The sequence below is a fragment of the Pterocles gutturalis genome, unplaced genomic scaffold, assembly GCF_000699245.1.
Source record: "Pterocles gutturalis isolate BGI_N339 unplaced genomic scaffold, ASM69924v1 scaffold52683, whole genome shotgun sequence".
Taxonomy (NCBI): domain Eukaryota; kingdom Metazoa; phylum Chordata; class Aves; order Pterocliformes; family Pteroclidae; genus Pterocles; species Pterocles gutturalis.
This window is the reverse complement of record NW_010125037.1, coordinates 9,568-24,174: the sequence shown is the minus strand read 5'-3', so window position 1 is coordinate 24,174 and position 14,607 is coordinate 9,568. Positions and strand designations below refer to the sequence as shown.

At 38.2% G+C, this 14,607-nt stretch overlaps 1 protein-coding gene across 1 annotated transcript in view; it reads left to right on the top strand.

Annotated features, from left to right (window-relative positions):
• Positions 1-3,953: 3,953 nt before the first annotated feature.
• Positions 3,954-14,607, top strand: part of BCL7A (B-cell CLL/lymphoma 7A) — a 13,657-nt gene continuing 3,003 nt past the window's right edge. Inside the window, exons 1-4 of the mRNA XM_010078398.1 lie at positions 3,954-3,988; positions 7,599-7,680; positions 11,079-11,175; positions 13,104-13,271. Of these exons, the coding sequence (XP_010076700.1) occupies positions 3,954-3,988; positions 7,599-7,680; positions 11,079-11,175; positions 13,104-13,271 (382 nt within the window). The remainder of the gene's footprint in view (positions 3,989-7,598; positions 7,681-11,078; positions 11,176-13,103; positions 13,272-14,607) is intronic.

The following is a 14,607-nucleotide window of genomic DNA, read 5'->3' as shown; positions in this document are numbered from 1 at the left end:
GAGCGGCCTGGGGGAGCTCCTCCGCCCGGGCTGTGTGGAACCAGAGCGCCGAGAAGTATTTTTTTTTTTCTTTTAAAACACGTTAAAAATATCCCTGTGAAGCGCCCAAGAGTTTATTATTTTTATTATGACACTATTTATTTATTTATTTTACCTGAAAGTTCCCCAGGTTTGCACGTAAGCGCCGCAAACCCGAGCGCGATCGTCTCTCACGAACGCTCCGGCACCTCTAGATCCTGAGAGAGCGCGTAATTAGCGCTGGAGTTTGTTATAATGAACTAATTAAAGGTTGGACCCCGTGCGAAATTATTCCCTTTTGTTAGGCCTTAAACGTCTTTTGGCGTTTTCCCGCTTTTGTATTTTTTTTTTTTTGTGCTTTTGTTAGGAAAAAAATCACCGTGAGGTGTTTAGACAATGCATTAAAACAGTTGCCGCGCTGTTGTGCGCGGTCGGTGCAGGGTTTTTGGATGGGATAAAGAGCAGTACCAGTGTGACTGAGAGGGAATCTCTTTCTTCCAGCAAGTTCACTGTTCAAGAGTCTTTGTGCATGTATCTTAAGATACTTTCTTTAAACATTTGAAATCCACGGGGAAAATCCCTTGGGGTGGTATTAATCTGCATAACTCAGCTTTTTTGAACCTGGTAAAATAAGTGGTCACTTTTATTGCAATCCACAGCTAATGCTTTGCTTTCATTAAAAGAAAAGCGAAGTACAGAATTAAATGTGTGTTATTTGGGTGAAACGGATTGTTGCGTTGTAAATGGCCTTGAGCAGATGAATGGGCTCGTTGGCTTGAGCCGGACAAAGAATCGGGACGTGTGTCCAATAACGCAGGGCACGAGACGGGGATTTCAAAGAATCCAGCCATTGTGTAGGGAGCCGGAGCAGCCCGAGCACCGTAGTTCGGTTGGTTTCAGGAACTCTCTTCTACTCGGGTGGTGTTTTTAAGTGCTGTTTGCTGACTGGTGGGCCAGCTTTGAAGGGTCAGAACAATATATAGCGATGTGACAGGACTTTTGTTCAAACGGGAGCGTTGTTGGATGTGTGGGACTATTTTGTCTGTAGGTATTTCATTCATGAGTGCAGTGTATTTCCTTTGAATCCTCGTTTGTGGATTTCAGAGAGGAGTACAGGCAGAAGCTTGGCCGTTCAACAAAATGTCCAATTTATTTTTTTTTTTTTTCTTGGCAAAGGCGCTCTGCCGTCATGTCAGTTGCTATGACTTCCTCTATAAAACAGAAATCTTTACGGTGTGAATAGATTTTGTAAGTTTTAACCCTCGTGAGAGTCAACTTGCTTTAAAGGGTTCCTGTACAGAATCATGCAATGGATGCTTCTGTTCAGAAGCATTCATATGGCTTTTTGTGTGTGCATCTCACAAGTATTTACATAAACCATTTTTTTAATTTTTAAAGGAGTCATAATTTAAAGGTGAATCTCATGATTCTCCCCTGCCTGCAGTCAAGTACAGTGGGAAATTAGCAAGAGAGATTCTGTGTCTTGTGGTGTAAATATTTTGAGACTTGGCTTGTTAAATTGAACTTCACACATTAGCAATTCCTGCATCTTCAGAAGAGCCACATAGGCAATTTCCGAGTGTGCAGTTTCATTTGCCTAATAGGAGCAATTTGTTGCCATCCACAGCTAGAAGAGCTGTTGAGATGCAGCCGCTGAAGGTTAAAACACGTTGCATCCAACGTTTCACAGAGCAGAGTTTTCCATGACTTGCGTGCTAGGAGTGCTGTGTGCCAGGGATGAGTAGAGAGTAAACTCTTCTGAGCGGCCGGTGGCTCTGGTGCGTACTGCCCAGAGCTCTGTCAGTCTGTGAGGGTGTGCAGCAGCCTTGCTGTGCAGTATTAACGAATGCCTGAACTGCCACATCTATGAACGTGCCTATTGGAAAGCAGTTTCCATCAGTGCAGACTTTGTTCCTCAGAAAATACATGTTCTTTCTTAGCCAGGGAGCCCTTTGATGCAGGTATCCTGTCTTCATTTGTGTGTGTAGAGCACCTAGCGCTTCTGATACTGCTGGAACTTAGTAGTAAACAGTGAAGTTGTTACATTTTTATCTTGAGATTAATGTAACCGTATCTCCTTTGTTTAAATCACTCTGGTGAATGAGAATCTAGTTTAGAAAACACATAGCACATGTCTTAAAGAATACATGATTGTATTGTATTTGTATGGCAGAAATGTTTCATTTCCATGGCTATTTCTACTTTTTTTAGCAGTACTTGCAATTTTTCTTTCAGTCTGTTTTACCAAATCCTCTGAGTTAAATTTATCTCAACAAATTGTGATCGTTCGAGGTCCCTTCCAATCTCTAACATTCAGTGATTCTGTGAATTGTGAAAGGTGCAGGGTTGGTTTTTTTGTCTTTAAAGAGCATGTGTAGGTTCTAAATGGGCTCTCAAGAAGAGACAGGCAAAAACTATTGTGCGCTCAACCAGCATTAGAAAAATAATGGAAACACTCTTGTTTTATACAAGTCTGGTTTGTTAAATGAAAGAAAAAAGCAGACATTTACTAAAAGACAAGTAATGGGCAGTCCGCAACCTAAGTGATAGGATGTCTTGGGAGGCAGTGAAATAATTTGCACGGGTACATAGCACTGCTGAGCTTTTGGACAACTGTGCAAATATTTAAGGATGGAGGTATGTTATGGATGTTAAAGATGGGCACCCTGATCTAGAGAATGAGGAGATTTTGTGTTGCCTAGTCTTTGAATTGCAGTATCTTTGCAGAAGTCCTTTGACCTTTTCCTACCCCATCAAAGCTGTAATCTAGGGATGGTCATAGCACCTTATGGAGAAGACGTGAAGCTGGAGAACTGATGAAGGCACTTACAGAAAGTGCTAAGTATTTATTATGGCAGGGAGCTAGCTGTAGAGTTAGACATGACTTTGGATGTAGCTTAAAACAAAGCTTGTTGTGTAAAAGTTTAAGGGCAAAGTCACCATGGGCAGTGAGATCATGTTATCCAGTACCGCTGGTGGGGATCACTAGCTGTGGCTAGAGTTTCTAGACAATGCTGCTGTAGCTTTTCTGTTCACTGTCTCCATTCAGACTTGCTAAAATATTTTTGTGTGGTATGTAATGCTCTGAGATTGAGCTTCTGCAGGTTTTGCTGTTCGTGGTTCCTTCTTAAAATAGGCTTTCACTCTGAAAAGTAGTTGTGACATAAAACTTGATGTCGTTAGAAAAGATTGTTTGCTACTGCCAGATTGCCACCTTAGTTTAGTCCGGGTACACTGGCTGTGTTTGGTTTTCTGCTGAGATCGTTGATATAGTGGCAGTTGAAGTAAAAATACCCAGGGTATGTGCAGGAACTGTACCGAAGTACTGTAGTGGCCCAAACACGCTTTTATCATGCTTGAGTTACGATATGTTTTTGTCTGGCTCATGCTTATTTATTTTTGAGCCAGGATATGCTCTCTGACTTCAGTTGAAGTTGGATGTATGTTAGAGTCTTGCCATGCACAAGCCACGTTTCTCTTTACCGTAAGAAAAGATGCTTGTTGCAATGTGGAACGTAGCAGAACTTGCTTAAAAACACGCCGGCCTGTGTAAGTTAAAGGAGACTCTCATAATACACCGTATTTAGATAAACTCAAAGAGAACATGTCCTCAACCATTAGTCTTTGTCCGTTCACGCTACAAGGTGTTTTATTGTATTTGCAGCGTGGTCAGGAAACACCATGTGTATTGGGGGCTACTGCACATTAGTCGCTAGACAAACATCTACACAGCAATAGGCGTGCTCTGGAAAGCAAGCCTGCGTTTCAAAAAACCTTTTTTTGGGCATCTTGCGGCACTTTTTATGTATAATAATGGAATTTTCTTTCCCATTCCCCTTTCTCCTTTGCTTGATCCCACAGGGAGGTCATAATTCTGTGATTTTCACCAAACTCTGTTGCAATGCAAGTGAGTGTGATGTGATAAATTCAGCATTATGACGTCACTTCGTGATCATCAACAGAAGATGGGGTATGTGGGAGCAAATCCTTGTGTAAATACAAAACACTATGATAAATGATAGTCACAGTAAAAAGCCAGACACGTGTGAAAGCCTTTTCTTGAATGACAATATATATATAGTCAGTAAAGGCTTTCTGTTTCTGTGCCATCAGATGTCTCTAGCACTCATCGCTGCTGCAGAAGCTGCCTTGACACTTTATGTATAAGTGTAATATACACTGTTGTGTTTGCCTACCAGTATATTACTTTTATACATGGAATTTGATATTAATCTTTGGCGCTTTAGCGTTATTATATATATATTTAAATATATTTAAGAGTCTTGGGCTACTTAGAATGGGGAATTGAGTATATAATTATGTAAGTTCTAGGATATTAGTATGCCTCAGACATAAGCACTAAAGAAGTGTTGATACTAATGCTTACCCTGCATATCCCTGGCTGTCCTTTAAATGCTGTGCTGATACGGTTCAGAATTTAAAAATGCTTTAATACAATTTCAGATAAATGTAAGAGTTTGTTTCTGTTGCACTAGTTTCTGAATTTACTGTAACTAAAATATTTAAGATACTTTTCAGTGTGGAAGACTAAAAGAAAAAAATATTATTGTATTTATTTTAAGTTTTGACATTTTCCAGTGTTGTTACTCCTGAGTAATTCGTGGAGGAACAGAAGAGGTCTAAAAGCAGAAAAATGGGGTTTTTTTGTGAAGTTATGGAGTTTGTCAGCTAGACTTGTGCAAGTAAAGTTGATAATTGCCACATTTTTAGCCTGATTAACTCTCAGGTTGATGGTGTTCCATCAGCCACCTTTTCCAATCTACCAGTCAATACAGAGATCAAGCTATCTAGTATAACAGGGGATGGGGCAATTAAAAGTTATTGCCTAGTGCAACAGAGTTGCTTAACAAAGGTGGAATAGAGTTATGGGGGGTGGAATTCTGGTCAGGGTCTCAGGATGAGTGGTTTCAACAGCAGATCCATTTTACAGACAGGAAAACAGGTGGAGAAATTACTTAAGGTTTCACAAGAGAATGGGCACAAGAGTTTATTAATTCCTCGTTCCTCCTTGAGCATTTGGTCAGTGAGAATGTTTAGTAGTTTGTGCAGCATTTAGCAAACTTACTGTTATGGGCAGCATCAGTAAATTGTCAGTTCTAACTACATGAAAAGTCCCTCATCAGCAGGATGGGATGGTGTCTTTGCATGAAAGATAAAAAGTGAGTGTTCAGAGTAGAAGTGGTTTTGAGGGTTTGGGGTTTTTTTGTTTGTTTGGTTTGGTTTTTGGTTTGAAGCTGAAAGGCAGTAAGTATTACAGATAATGCTCAAAGCTTTATTTGCAATAAACATCTTAAATCCTGAAGTTATTTTGCCCTGTTGATCTTAAATGTCTGAAGTCATTACGTTTCTTTGTTAACAAATTTGTGTTTGTCCTGCCAATGATTTTATTAAGTTTTAGGAGAGGTTGTCTTTTTTTTATGATTACTTTTGTGGTCTTAACCTTTCGATACTGTGAATGCTTGCACATGTTAAATATTTGAATAATGGCAGCGTGATACTGGGTTTTCTTTTTAGCCAGAAGTGCTTGCAGGACTGGGATGTTGGTGTACTTCCATCACGAAATATCCTTATTCCCGTTGTTGTCTGAATTGCTGTGTATTGAATTCAGTAAAAAAATCCCTATAGCTGAGGGTTATCAAAATTTAATGTGGTACTTATGAAGCTCAAAAGAATTAAAATGTCAGGGCTAACTTTAATACTAGAAGGAAAAAGTTACTAATATAGGTTTCCTCCTGTGTTCTACAGTCTGTCCAGTGAAGATGCTGTGTGAGGCTGCTTTGAGATGCTAACAGGTATCTTGAACTTTTGGTTTTCCAGTGCAGCATCTCTAAGTAATATTTTGCTGTAGGAAAAGACTAAAAATCTTGATTTTTTTAAAGCATTTATTCACCTCTCCCCATACCCAAACCAAAACCCCAGCTGGTTTTATTTCCATAATTTCAAAGGTTTTCCTAAGTCAAAATAAGTTCAGTTTGTTTTGTATCCTTAAAAAAAATAAATTCTATCATGGTCATCTCTCCACAATTAAGTATGCTCTCATTATTGACATGCCCTCATCTCCACTCTCATTTTTATCACATCTAGCAGTAGAGCTCAAATTAGCGTAAAATTGGGTTTTGACATACTTCAGCCGTCTAGCGTGCCCAGATGGATGTATCTCAACGCACTGAGGAAAAACTGTTCTCCAGGAAGAGCAGTGGGAAAGAAACAAATTTCAAATATTTTTGTACTTTAGTTAAAATATCCTTGTGGACAGATCCAAAACTTATCAAATTGTCATATTTAGCTTCTTTCTTTTTTTATTTGATTTTTTTTTTTTTAAACAGGAAAGTGTCTCCTCTAAAGGAAAAACAAGTAAGATTGGCTGTAGTAGCTAAAACAAATAGTCAGGAGGATGTTTGTGGCATTTGTACAATGTGACTGCTTTTGATTCTGGAAGCCCTTTCTAAAAATGGAGCTATTGCATATATATATTTGGAGTCACATCCAGCTTCTCCCATCCCGCAAAGAACATTTTTTTTTAATCTATAACTGGATCCCAAATATATTATTTAAATGTGGTTTGTTTTTTTTTTTAATGCTTGAGATCTCATGCCAAATTAATTTCATATATTCCTGAATATTTAATGGAATTGGTCTTTGTTGTTAACTTCTAATCGATCCATTTGCAGAGCTATATTACAAACCCAGGAACCAGCAGTTGTAATCTGTGAGCTGAAAACTGATCACAGAAATGTGATGAAATTTCTCTGGCATTGTGGACCTTCTTTTAATATTCTGATGTAAAGAGCTCAAGGAATTGATCCCTTAACTAAGTGTTCAGCATCCTTCCCATGTCCGCACTCTGTGACTGTGACCCCCTAATGTAGTGTCGCCCTCCAGCCACATTTCCTTCACAATTTGTCAATGTCACGACTTCATGGCTGGCTGGAAGGGTTCTGCACAGAGTGCCATAGGTTATCCTTTTTCCCTCTCTGTTAGCCTCAGCCTTTCCTTTCCAAGAGAGGTGGGCTCTCCAGAGTCTGAATTCTGCATCACGGCACATATTGCTACCAATAAAGCTGTTGGTTCTAAGGCTGGAATTTCAGAGCTGTCTCACAGGAGTGTTGACTGAATGTTAAATTGCTAGCAGCAAATTTCTACCCAAAAATAAACCTCAGATGGTCAAAATGCATTTAGATTTCTGATACCATTAAACAACTTCATGACAATCAAAACACACTGGTCTGTCTAAAACCTCTTCTGCTCTCTAGAAACTTAAGTGAAAATTGTAGGCATTAAATTTGCATTTTCAGTAGCTGCTCTTCTGAATTGTATCTTTAATCCAGATCTTATTACTGCTACTGCAGTTACCTAGTCAAGTAACAGCCCTGAGAAATCTGGAGGTTAGCTGTGCTCTAACAAGTTCTTGAAATGCAAAGAACAATTTGCACAATGCAGTACGATGTAATAGAGATCATCCTACTTGATAGACTAATTTAAATCCTTGACAACTTACAATAGTAGATCACTTTCTTTTGACTCTGAAGTTTAACTTCTCCTGCATTGTAATTTTATAGGGAGAAGAAGTGGGTGACAGTTGGCGACACATCCCTAAGGATTTACAAATGGGTACCAGTAACAGAGCCTAAAGTCGATGATGTAAGTATCCTGCAGATATCTTGCTTTTATTTCAAGATGTAGACACTCGTGTTCAGGAAAATTCAAAAGAAATATGCTCTCTATTTTTCGAGCCTTTAAGCTAAGACTGGTGTGGGTCTTGCAAGCGTTTGAATAGAAGAGCTCTAGGGAAAAGGCTGATCTCTACAGAAAGTGATGTTGATGGTTCAGTGGGTGGCAGTCTTCCTGCATCAGCTTGGATCAATTCTCAGATAACCGTTAAACATTCACTTGAAACTGATTTTTGAAACCTTTCTCTAGTATGATAATTGGGAGGTGGGGAGGGAAGGCTAAGAAGGCATCAATTACTTTTACCCTCTTTCTCCCTGATGCTTTAAAGGAAAGTAGCTGCTTTGGAACTGTGTGGAGAATGGCTTCTATTTGTGCATCACTGCTGTTTTGCTCAAAAATAGGTGCAAACACTGAAGTAAGGGTAGGAAAATCCTGTGGAACCAAGACCACTTAGTATTACTAAGATGTCCAGCCCAAGCAATCCAGCACATGTTTCTGTTGTATTGTGTATTCTCCCTGGATAAGTGTTTTGTGTGTGCATCATGTTTATGTTCTTTTGCCATGCACTGTTCATTTGCCATGATACAATCACGTGGCATAAAAATAAGTGTAAAAATCAAAGTTGATTGGGTGTACAAATTGTTTTTCAAAATTAACATTGCTCTCATTTTATACATTGAGATATTGTTATAGAGAGAAAACTAATCCATGGTACCACAGTAAATTAATGATACAATAGAATATATATTCTAAGTTTGGTGCTCCTTCCTTGGGCTGTCATGTGGTTTTTACTTTATTTAAAATATGAATTAAGACTTATCTGGAAGAAAACTACTGTCTTAATACATGTATAAGGTGATGTTTTTTCAGACAAGACAGTATAATGATCTTGTCTTATTCAAAGTCCAAGTTCAAGACCTGTTTTGGATTAGCGTTGTAACTGAGTTTGTTTCTTTCTGTACCTTTGGTTGTACCACAGATTTCCGTGACTGTCAGAGTTGTGGTAAGCCTCTTATATTCTTCCAATGCTTGAGCAGCATCTCTGTGAAATAACCCCTAGTGAACCTGGAAAGGTTTCTTTACAGAAGGTTCTTCATTCTTTCTAGTTGTCAAATGTTTGGGCTTGATTTTATTATTTGTAATACATAGGGGGGAAAAAGCTGTGCGAGAGAGAAAGATATTTAGGATATTTAGGCTCATGGCTTCTGAAAACTGCTTTCCTGCAGTTAAGCTGTGCTTGCATGATGGTACCACGGAACTTTGAAATAGAATTTCTAGTGAGTTTCTGGATGTATTTTCAAGGTGACTGGTACCTGAAGTCAGATTCTCTGTGTAGAAGAGTGGGTTTATATAATGGCCTCTATGTGCAGAGTTTAATTGTATTTTTTGAACCATCATCTTCAGGTTCAGGCTCCATATTTGCTTAAATTGGGACACTTGTTCACGACCAGTTACTCCAGTGTCCTACAGTCACATTCTGTTCGTTACGAGTAGAGACCGTTGTGGGGCTGCAGTTGCTGCAGGCTTGATACAAGGTTTCTGTCTTTTTGCTCTGGAAGTTCTCACAATTAAAAATGGTGCATATATTTAAAAAATAAATATCACGTAGAGGTCCTCTTGGCTATTTAATTTTGTTATGGACATCCTTTTATATCGGATTTCATCTACCTGTGAAGGAGCAGACAGTATACTTGCTTCTTACTGGAAGAGGAGAATGGGATCTTTTTTACTGCTGCTTGTCTTTGATTTACTGGAAGTTGTCTTTGATTTTTGATTAGATTCCTTCCTTCCCCATTCTTTCTAAGCCACTTTGACATATCTTTGAACTAGAGTTAGCTAGGCTCTTTCCTCCTACTAGCTTTGGGAAGGCTGTTGTAGAACCTCACCTCTTTAATGCTTAAACCTTTTTAAAAAAACCTTTTCAGCTTAAATCGCTTGCAGTCATTTTTCAGTATTTCTCTTGTGCCAAAAGTGTCCTTTTTACTTTAAAAAAAAAAAAAAGGCAGAGAGATTATATCCCCTCTGAACTTCTGTTTTGCAAGGGTAAAAAAGTCCACGTGCTTTCATGTCTGTTTCATGTATTAGGGAATAAAATCTGGATTCTTGGAAGTAAAAATATAATTTAAAAAAACCCCTAGTAATCTATTTAAGATAGAAGGAAAAGTCCTTCCAGATATCACTTGTTGAATTTCTTCTGCAGTCTTAGACAGTATTTGATTGTGGTTTTATTGTGGAGGACATTGTCTTATCCGAATGGATGGGTTGCTGAGCAGTTCTTCCTAGAGTCAGGCTTTTAATTGTCTTCTCAGCAGGCACGCAGGATCCTCCAAAAGCAGTGCAGCTGGCTCTTTCTCCTGTGAGACTGATTACGTCACCTCTTAATTGAAAATGCTGCATCCCTTAGCAGACGCAAATTTTCCACGTGATGGATGCCACTGTCTCTTCCTTTGTTTTAACGCTTGCAGTCCATACTGCTGTTTGGTCATGAGCATATTGTGACGTATTGTTCATTAGGACTGTCTTGCGTACGCTCTTTGTTTTAGGTCAATCTGATTTTTCTTAATCCATCTTTTAGTTTTAATGAAGAAACAGCATTAGTTGTAGAGAAGGAGGAGGTCTCTGCAGTGTTGGTCATTGAGAAAGAGGTAAAAAGCTATGTCTTCAGTGTTAAAACTCCAGATCTGTTCCCATTCTTGTTGTGTGTGCATACATATTGTCTAGATGTATTCTGCAAGCTTTCTGATACGGAAGGGAGAATATATTGAAATTTGCGGCAGTGTATTAATATGCGTAAACCATACAGTGGGCAGAGTTACAAGCTCAGAAGTCAGGTTGTTTCATGAGTCTTAGCCCTGCCTCTGATCAGCGATGTTCTTTCCTTTTCCCAGTGTAGCAGAGATTCTTTTGACCTTGCTTTTGTATCTCTTTGGACTGAGTACAAAGTTAGCAGCCAGAATCTCCCAAGTTCTCTGGCTTGGTTTCACCAAACCGTTCAGTCATTGTGCCTCAGATTCCCTGTTTGTGGAATGAGGGGTATTATTGAGAACTTCTGTACTTTTTACAAAAATTGTGCAGTTGTTTGAAGATGGAAAACATGTCTAAGAGCTAACCTTGAGTAGAATTTCTAGATAAAAACCTATATATCCTAGAGTTTTTTGTCATGAAGAATACAATTAGAAAAATAACCCTGCAGTTGTTGGGATTAATGCATTCATTGATAATGTGAGTGGCAATTACTTTGAATTCCTTTCTCACTTGAAATTAAGTGAGATGCTTACACAAGTAATGAGTGGGAAGGGTTTCACATTGCAGCATGGATTCCTCTTCATGGTGATAGTCTCATTTGTTTGGTACCTTTTGTTTTTCAGAAAAATAAAAATAAGAAAAAAGGCAAAGATGAAAAATGTGGCTCTGAAGTGACCACTCCAGAGAACAGCTCCTCTCCAGGGATGATGGACATGCATGGTGAGTGGGAGAAGGTCAGCCTCAATCACCCTGTTACACTGCTATGGAAGTGTAAGCTAACAGTGTCAAATTCACCGTTGTTCAGATGTATAGACAGTATGATTAAGTCAGTTAGAACAGCATCAGATACTCATTTGGTACCTTGGATTCCTATTCTGTGGATGTACTAACGGTTGTTTAAATTCTGTTTTTACTGGGACTGTGTGTGGGGAAAACATTGGTAGTATAGCTAAATATGAAAATAAAAATAGAATCATCTACCATTCAAAATACTACACTCAGGTGAAGTAGTAACTCAAAAGTTTGCTGCTTGAAGAACCAAAGACCTCCAAAGCCTCAGTGGCACCTACTATAATTTGTGCAGATTTTGTACTTATTAACACTGTGGGTGATTCAGGTGAAAAGAATTCTGCAACAGCCAGGAAAGTGAGCTCTGGTTCTGTGGTGTCTTCCTTCTGCTTCAGCTTGATGAAGTTACTGGTAAAGAAAATATTTTTTTGCTTGCCAGTCAGCCACTATTAGGTCTTTTTTTGTTTGTTTTTTTTTTCTTTTTAAGTGTGAGCAGTTGAGTGTTAACCTGGTGTTTATTACAGAGGAGCTTGCACAGCTCAGCTCTTTCAATTTTTTACCTTCTAGGTGTTTGGATAACAATTATGACTGAGAATCCAGCACTATTTGAGCTGACAAGAGGGGATGACTTTTTAGTGGGTTGTAAATTTCTAATTTCGTTTTTATTTGCATTTGTATTGCTTCCTGGTTGGTTTTTGCAGTGTTCACAGCAAGTATGGTCTTGCAGTTAAAGGACTGAGCAGGATTTTCACAAATCTGGAGCAATTTTTCATCTGTTTGAAATTTCCTAGCTTCTGCCTTGGTCAGATAATTTCATTTTCTTAAGTCTTGTTTCTGCCTTCCATGAGGTGAATATACTACTTGCTTTTTTATCATGTATCGCGTGGTTTTAAGCCATACTGCCCGATTTCATGATAAACTTAATCTGATCTGACTTCAGGGTGCTCTGAAAAGAAGTGGTTCCATCACCAGCTCTGTGTTTCTAAGTCCTTTGGATGTCACGGCTGTACAGATGTAGAGGGAGGTGGATCAACGCGCATGCCAATAATTTAACTAATAATGTTTTGTTGGATTAGTTTTCTTTAGGGGGCAGGAGCTTCCCTTTTTGTTACTCATGGCTGTCAGTCTGGTTTAAAGATTACAGGGAATTGCACCCCATTGCTATCCATAAAGTATTAGCTGAGATACTTAAACCACTGTCATTGGTTTTCAGAGGAAGAGGGTACAGTCAGAATATTTCCTGTTAACTACAGAGACATGATCTGTGCTGCAGAAGGTTACTGTGATCCAAGTTTTTGGAAGCTAGAGAATATTCTGGACGAGTATCACTTAGAAACTGTTGATATTGGATGTTACTTTTTACCTTGATGAGGGGTTTTTTTGTTGTGTTTTTTTTGACCTTCAGGACACAGTTCAAAAACTACCTGCTCATCTGAACATTGTAGTGATGGGTATTTGTAAATCTGCAGCGTGAACACTTAATTAGCTCTGTGTTGTATGAACTATAAAATGAGACTCTCGCTTCAGTTGATCTATTTTACTCATATTACAAAATTCAGGATTCTTTTGGAAGAGATCTGAGTAAAACACTCTTGATTTTATTATATAATAGAGCATCCTTTTTGAAGTTTTCTGATTTTTAGTAACTTCTAGAAAACTCGTGTTTTACAGCATAGGCTGCAAGAGCAAAAACTGTGGTAGTGTGGAAAAAAAGACGTAGTGTTAGTCTAAATGCTTGGACTTGATCCTCAGCAAGCTAGACCGCATCATGTATTATCAGGGAATAATGCAGGAAAAATATGGCAGAATTAATTTATCTTGGCAAACTAGGCTTTCTTTTTTAATTCTTTTGTTAACAGATGACAATAGCAACCAGAGTTCAATAGCTGATGCTTCTCCAATAAAACAAGAAAACAGTAGTAATTCAAGTCCAGCGCCAGAACAGAACTTGGCAACACAAGCAGACGGCACTGAAGTAAAGTCTGACGAACCTCAGACAGAAGCAAAGGAACAGCCTGGTTCAGAAGGTAAGCTGAAAAGACCATCTTCAAAGCCAAACAAAAAATTTTATCCTTTAGTGTATCATTTATTTGCTTATCCATTTTAAGAACTGAATAATAAGAATTTGAAATAAATGGTTTCTGAATTCTCAGAATTTATGTAAAAATGGGCCATAATCTCTCTGGCCTACCGATGATCCTTCTGTACAACTGGAAAGGTCAGCTTGACATTCCAGGTCTTTTCCGAGAGGAGAAAAAAAGAAAATTATTAGTTTATTGTTGTCATAATCTCAGTCCTGAAAGAAGAAATAATGTAAAATAATCTTTAAAATGGCTGCTACCATGTAATCGCACAAATCCTGGAAAGTATTACTTTTGTAGGTCTGCGACTGTTCGTTATCTAGTGTGAAAGTAAAATAGAGGTGAGATACTTTGAAATTATTTTTTTAATTGTGTCAACTTTAACATAAGCTTTCTTTTTTCTTAACACTGATAGTTATTTATTGAAAAGTTAGCTCTGATCCTGTCCTAATTTTCTAAAAGTGTTACAATATTGTACTGCAGTTGTGCACAGATTAAAAATAAATGTGGGTTCAGAGATTGTTCTGAACCTCATGCTTTAAGTGGCATTTTGGGTAATTGAAACATGTTCTGTATTTATATTCTTGGGAAGATAACTTTCTTCATCCTGTTATAGCAGATAAAAGATGTCCTTAACACCATTCTAATGATGTGGTTGCAGAATTCTTCCCATAGCAAAGCAATTAAATTATGCCCTCCTGATTTAGTACTTAGCTCAGTAGATCCACTAACCAATTTAAATTTAGAGCTTTTATCTTGGTAATACCAGAATGGTTAAGTATGTTAAATATTGTCATTGTTAATTGGGGTTAAAATTTGACAACTGAATCATCACCACATTGAAATAAGTCAGAACTACATACCCTTCAAAGAAAATCTCAAGTAGCGTATTTGGTCACTGTAAACGCTAAGGATTTGCTCCTAAGTCTAATATTGTCTGAACCTGCTTGTGTGAAGTTGTTATATAGCATACATGCTCCCCTGACTAAATTTAGGTTCAGGGAAAATCATACCAAGTTCTCTGGATTTGTTCCAGAGCCAGTTACTGTAAAATGAAAGGGAGAATTAATGGCAAAAAATACCCATTATTAGTGTGGTTTTTTCCATTGGTAATATGCCATGTTTAAAAATTTATTAAATATTTCTCTGACGAACTCTTACGATCTATCAAACCCCTGGAACTGTGACACTATTCAGCTGGATAGGGTTAATGACCTTGTACATCCATCTCATGCTACTGCACTAAAATCAGGGAGTTCCTTAGAGCTAGGGGACAGTTTGG